This window comes from Hyperoodon ampullatus, assembly GCF_949752795.1.
Source record: "Hyperoodon ampullatus genome assembly, chromosome: 10".
NCBI lineage: Eukaryota > Metazoa > Chordata > Mammalia > Artiodactyla > Ziphiidae > Hyperoodon > Hyperoodon ampullatus.
The window spans coordinates 83804605-83811528 of NC_136923.1; the positions used below are offsets into that span (position 1 = coordinate 83804605).

Consider the following 6924-nt stretch of genomic DNA (forward strand, 5'->3'; position numbering starts at 1 on the left):
TCATCTGCCTCTCTGGGGTGATTTGGCTCTGTCCTGCATGTTTCTTATCATCTGAAAGCCAGCATATCCTCCTAGCAATTGTAGCAGGCAAGGGCAAGCAAGCCCAATCACACAAGTACTTTTCAAGTCTAGCTTGTATCACACTTGCTAGTAACACACTGGCCAAGTCAAGTCACATGGCTGAGCCCAGAATCACAGTGGGAGGGCACAACAAAGTACATGTCTACAGGGAAGGGTGAAGAATTGGGGTCAGTAATGTATTCTTCCATATGCCTTTTTTTCCAATTTCTAAACGTACAGAAGTAAAATACTGTATATACCTTTTATTAACATAAATGATAGCATAATATTTATTGTTCTTATACTTTGTTTGTTTTCCCCATTACTTTTTAATTTCCATTAAGACATATTTTTCTCATCAGGTACATCCTCCTAAAGAAGGTTAAATCAGGGGATCTTAAATCAGTTACCCCTCTGCCTCAGGCTGGAGTGAGCCCTTCTAAGTTAATCCCAGAATGGCTTCAACAGGGGAACAGGATGGACTTAAGATTGTGAAGGTGGAGGAAGACCCTATCTGGGACCAAGGAACGTACCTTCAGGAGAACAGCTTTTCTGGCCAGGAGGCCTCCCGCCAACTTTTTAGGCACTTTTGTTACCAAGAGACTCCTGGTCCCCGAGAAGCACTGAGCCGGCTCCGGGAACTCTGTCGTCAGTGGCTGAGGCCAGACACACATACCAAGGAGCAAATCCTGGAGCTCCTGGTGCTGGAGCAGTTCCTGACCATCCTGCCCGAGGAGCTCCAGGCCTGGGTGCAGAAGCACCATCCCGAGAATGGGGAGGAGGCAGTGGCTGCAGTTGAAGATCTGGAGCGAGAGCTAAGTGAGCCAGAGAACCAGGTGAGAGGAGGAAGATAGGCTCCTGGACACAGAATATTAAATGAAGGGTGACGTTTGGTGACCCAGGTTGGTTGGCTATAGCCTCATGTATTAATTTTCTGTTGCTGGGTAACAAATTACCTGCCTCCCTAAGCTTTAATGGCTTGAAAAAACAAATATTATCTCCCAGTTTCTGAGTCAGGGTTTTGGGAGCCACTTAGGAGGATCTCTTATGAGGTTGCTGTGAAGATGTCAACCAAGACTATAGTCCTCTGAAGACCTGCGGCTGGTGGACCCACTTCCAAGATGGCTCACTCCCATGGTTGTTGGTAGGGAGCCTCGGTTCTTCACTGGCTGTTGGCAGGAGATCTTTACCATGTGGGTTTCTCTTTAGGGCTCATTGAGTGTCCTCACAACATGTCAGTTGGCTTCCCCAAGAGAGAGAGAAATAGAGAAAGAGAGGATAAGGATGAAACCACATCCTTTTTACTACTTAGTCTCAGAGTTATATACCATCACTTCTGCCATACATTCTATTAAGTAGAAATGAGCCATTTTAAGTACAGCTCTCACTCAAGGGGAGAGGAATTAATGGAAGGAGCATCAAAGAACTTATAAACATATTTTAAACCACTGGGCCACTCTTGTTCTGCCCCTTCTGCTTTTGGGTGTGGATTTAAACTCTGGGTCTTCCACTGTGCCATTGCTCTACAAAATGTCTCATATGGTTCCATATGATCTCTTTCATTGAGTATTAGCCTGGATTCCTGTAGTCCTCCTCTTATGAACCCAAATATACCTACCTGCCTTCAGGCCCCAGACTGTGAACATGGACATTCTGAAGTGCTCTCAGGGGATGCAGTGCATTTGAAGGCCAAGCAGGAATCCACAGCTCTCCAGGTTCAGTCCATGGTGACACAGTTCAAATGTGAATCTTTTGGGCCCCACAAATTTGGAGAACAAGGTAAGGACTTTCACAGGTCCATTCAGGGGATCTCTGGTGGTTCAGTATAGGGTAGTAAAGACTGTGGACTCTGGCACCAAATTGCCTGGGTTGGAATTTAAGCACTGCTACTTAGAAGCTATGTGACATTGGGCAGGTCAAGTAACCTTCCTGTGCCTTCAGTTTATGCATCTGTAAAAATGGAGATAATCATAGTATGGAGTCAGAGAGTCATTTGAAGATTTAATAAATTAATATACATAAAACACTTAGAACAGTTCCTGCTTCCTAGTAAGCATTCCACAGTGCCTGCTTGTGTACATCCTCTCTGGAAGCCTCACCTTCTCTGGGTGATCCCCTCCATCCACTTCAGCAGGTGCTGATGACCCCTTACTCTGTTGGTCTCAATATCTCCATTTAGGTCTTCTGTGGATTCCTAGAATATGTGTGCTTGATATGGATCTTCCTGTTCCCCATCCTGTGGTTTTACTCTTTCATAAAGGAAAGAGATGACATTGTTTGATCTATTTATTATTCTAGATGGTGAAACTGTACTTGAAAACCAGGACTTGGCATTGAAACAAGAAGTCTTAAAAGAAATGGGACATTTTGAGAATAGCAGACTCCAAAGAGATGTTCCTTTAGATTCTAAGTACAGAGAAACTTGTAAACGTGAGAGCAGGGTAGAAAAGCAGAGGGAACACCCCACTGGAGAGAGACGTCACAGGTGCAATGAATGTGGGAAAAGCTTTACTCAGAGTTCAGTTCTCATTCAGCACCAGAGAATCCACACTGGGGAGAAGCCATATGAATGTGAAGAATGTGGAAAGGCCTTCAGCCAGAGGTCAGGCCTGGTTGAACATCAGCGGAGCCACTCTGGAGAGAAACCCTATCAATGTAAGGATTGTGGGAAAGCCTTTAGTGCCAGCAATGGCCTCATTAGACACAGAAGGATCCACACAGGGGAAAAACCATATGAATGTGAAGAGTGTGGGAGAGCCTTCCGCCTGAGCTCATACCTTGTTCAGCATCAGAGGATACACACTGGAGAGAAGCGCTATCGCTGTAACGAGTGTGGTAAAGCCTTCAGTCAGAATGCGGGGCTTTTCCAGCATCTCCGAATCCACACTGGTGAGAAACCCTATCAATGCAGTCAGTGCAGTAAAAGCTTTAGTAGGCGAACACTCCTTATAAAGCATCAGAGAAGCCACACTGGAGAGAGACCGTATGAGTGTGATGAGTGTGGGAAAGCCTTCAGTCATCATTGCAACCTCATTAGGCATTTTAGAATCCATACTGTTGCCAAACTGGACTAATCCCATGGACCACCAGGGCCCCTAAATGAGGTGATCTTGGAAAGTAAGATTTTCAAGTGGCTTATTTTGCTCTTATGAAATTTATTTTGCTTTGGAGTGTGTGGCTTTTCTGCAGACCAGGTGCTGCTGTCTCCTGGGTGGATGACTGTTGGCAGTTGCTTGGCAACCTCCTTCTTCCCTATCCCTTGGTTCATTTCTAACGATTTCTCTTAAAGGGACCAAATCTTACCTGGAGATAAATTGGTATGGAGGGGCCGTTATTGAGTAATATTTAATATTGAATAACTCTAAATGACTAGCAATTGTGTATACTTTTTTTAAGATTGGGTACATTCAAAAGATATTCAGAGATGAGCCTTTTTTTTGTAAAAGTGACATTTTAAACACAATTAAGATTGGGGGAATAAGAATCATTCCCATTCCCATAGGAAATCATTGCCACAGTCTCCCCAGGAATTTAATGGATGATTTCTTTGTTGCTTTCATCAGAATGGGTGGCAAACTCATTTATTAAGCAGCATTACCCATGGTGTGAAACCTATAGATTTGATGGTTTAGAAATCCATGTCCCATTTTGATATCTAACTCCAAATTCCCAGTGCAGGTCATTACCATATTAAGGTTTCCATTTTTGTTATAAATAACGAATAAGATGATACTTTAAAACCTTTGCAGTGTGCCTGTTTTATTCATAGCCTTTTCTGCCACTGCCTTTTGAAGGCTAGTCAGCAACTTGGAGGGCCATTGCGAGCAGCATCATTGAGACTCTCAAGAAAAGGAGCCTCTGACCTCGGGCAGCTTGCTGCTTAACTGGGGAGTCCAGCATTCTCAGGCCATTTACTGTCAGGGTTAAACACACAAATCTGGCACCACACTGTGTAGGCTCATTACCTGCCTCTCCGTCTGTGAGCTGTGTGACTTCGAGCAGTTTAATTAAATGCCCCTATGCTACAGTCTCCCTGTCTATAAAATAGGGGATAAGAGTACCTTTCTCATAGGGAACATAAGAATAAATTAATACAAACTTGTAAAGCACTGAAAACATAACTCTCAATAAACGTGCACTATGATTTACATAAAGAAATAACTTAATACCATCTAATGAATGTAGGTGGAATTGTAAGTATCATGCTTGAACGAAATAGAATGTTAAACGCCTCTGCTGACAGTCTCATTATACTTTTCTCCACAGTCAAAATCTGAATCAGAACTTCAAAAGAAAGGAAATAAAAGTTCAACCTAAAAGTATACTGTACTAAATATGTCTTCAAAGTCTATTTTTAAAAAGTTAAAGAAGTCTATATATGTGTGTATATATGTATATGCATATGTATATATATTTGGTTTTCCTTATAGCTTAGGGACCATAACAACAACCAGAAAACTCTAAAATTCCTTGACTGTTTCATTTGTAAATAGAACAGTGGCTAAATGCAGACTACCTAGAATAGTGCTTCTTGAATTTTTTTTTTTTTTTTTTTTTTTGGCTGCACTGTGTGACATGTGAGATCTTAGTTCCCCAACCAAGAATTGAACCCATGCACCCTGCAGTGGAAGTCTGGAGTCTTAACCACTGGACCACCAGGGAAGTCCCTAGAATAGTGCTTACTGAATTTTAGAGTATCTACAAATCACCCGAGATCTTGTTAAAATACAGATTCTAATTCAGAAAGTCACAGTGTAGCCCAGGAATCTGCATTTTCAGTACGCTCCCAGTGATGCTGATGCTGTTGGTTCATGGAACACACTTAGAGTATCAAGGCCCCAGACAGTCCTGATGGTCCTTCTAATCAGCTAGAGGTGCCAGCAAATCCATTTCCTTCCCATCCTTCTTCCACCTGCAACGTCTACATCAGCATGTTGCCCCTATACCTGTGCTCCCCACTGCCCACCCCACCCTCAGAGGAGTGAGATGCCCCAGAAGTGCAATGGGCAGGTGGGCTGAGGTGGGTTTGGGAAACCAGGCAGTGTTCTCTGCTCTAGCACAGGAAGATTCAGCCAAATCTTTACCTGGTAAGTCTAAGCAGTTCCTGTAAACGTTTACTTGAGGAAAAAGCCGCTGCTACAGAGCTTCCGCTCTGCCTCCTCCCTCCCCTTCACGTGAGCTCCCAGGGTGAGGGGAAAGCGCCTGTTGTATGTTTAGAGCACAGTGCAGACCTGCAGTCCTCCCTGTGCTCCTTGAGCATCTCAGGACACAGGGACAAAGTCTCAGCTGCTGTGTCCTTATCTAGGCTGCTACTACAGACCACACTCACCTTCAACGCTGGATTTCAGTTTGGTCTCTCTGAGACTCCAACCCCAGTGCTCAGACAGCCTCTTCCTCTCTCACCTATCCACAAAGGCAAAGAAAAGCTCGCAGAGGAGAGAGCAGTCACAAAAGAGGCCCAAGGAGTAAAGGAGAAAAGCAAAGGGGAGGAGAGGCCTCTCAACGAATGAGAGACGGGAAGGGAGAGAGGGGGAGAAGAGAGAGCCTGCTAGGGTAAGCCTGCAGCAAAGAGAAAGTCGAAGGGAGAATTTGGGAATGTTGCAGGTTTTTTTCAGTTTCTCTTTCACCGACCTAGACCAAAGTGTTACAGTCGCTGACACCACTCCCCTGCATTCAGCCTCATTGACAGTGTCATGAAGGATTTTCAGTGCCTGTGATCAGCGGAGCACCTAGAGAAGAAGGGAAGTTCAGGCAGTGAACAGGGCACTCAGCCAGTCGGCAGCATCCGCCGAGCACCGCTATGGGCTCGCGGACGCTGTTGCAGGGATTTGGGACACAGCAGAGAACCCTGCCTGAGAAAAACAATAAGTATAATAAATAAGCGATATAGTGTAATATATAGGTGATACAGTGCTTTGGAAACAGAAGAAAGTGGAGCAGGATAAAGGAGTGAGGTTTCATTATCTAGGGTGGTCAGGGGAGGCTTCGTTAAGAGGCATTTGAGCTATGATACAGAGCAGATGAGGGAGCTCAGTGCCACCTGGGAGGGCAATCCAGGAAGTGGGACCAGCTGGTGAAAAGGCCTTAGGGTATAGACTAAAAAGCTTTCCCATGCGGTTTCTCAGGTGATCCTCACAATCACCCAGAGAAGAGCAAGGCGTGGGTATTTACCATTCACATTTACAGTTGAGTAAACTGAGCTTGGTGACATGAAGTGATTGTCCAATGTCGCATGCCTGGGAGGTGACAATGGTCTGTATTTGAGACTGACTCTCTGTCTAGTGCTCCTTCCTATTAAGCATCCAGAAACTTTGTTTCCCTACCTGGAAAGTTATTATTCTTCCTTATCTAGAAAACATAGGTGTGGCCACATAAGTAGTTGTCAAGTAATTATTTTGTGTGACTAGCTGTGTCCTGAAAGTATTGGGAGAGCGGGTGGTGCAGATACCCTGTTGGTGCACAAGAGGAAGAAATGGATAGACTCCTGGAGGTCAGGTGATGTTAATGTGGGGTGGGAGACACGGGGCGTGAGGGTGGCCAGGTGTAGGGACTCTGCAGGCAGCCAGAGCCTGATGGGAAGGAAGGGCGGGGAAAGCCGCGCGGTGGGAGAATGAGTGTCTTGGTAGCAGGGCGCTGCTGTGGTTTGTCCCTGTCCACTAGTGTTGCTGTGGACGAGTTACTTCACCTCTCTGTGCCCAAGTGGAAAGACAAGAAGGCCAGGCAGGTGTGTGGAGCTCTCAGGGGTAAGGCAACGCAGGCGACCCCTTCTCTGGGTCTCTCGGTGCTGCTCCTCAGATCGCCAAATGAAATCCACTTGTGGGGCAAGTCGGGGGCAGGATGGGGTGGGGCTAGGAAATGGAAGGG

At 45.3% G+C, this 6924-nt stretch overlaps 1 protein-coding gene across 1 annotated transcript; it reads left to right on the forward strand.

Annotated features, from left to right (window-relative positions):
• Positions 1 to 515: 515 nt before the first annotated feature.
• On the forward strand, positions 516 to 4390 carry LOC307058988 (zinc finger and SCAN domain-containing protein 31-like; the record flags this gene model as incomplete). Its single annotated transcript, XM_079712676.1, has 2 exons — positions 516 to 896; positions 4327 to 4390. The coding sequence occupies 2 exons, from the start codon at positions 516 to 518 to the stop codon at positions 4375 to 4377; spliced, it is 432 nt and encodes a 143-aa protein (XP_079568802.1). The 3' UTR covers positions 4378 to 4390.
• Positions 4391 to 6924: the final 2534 nt, after the last annotated feature.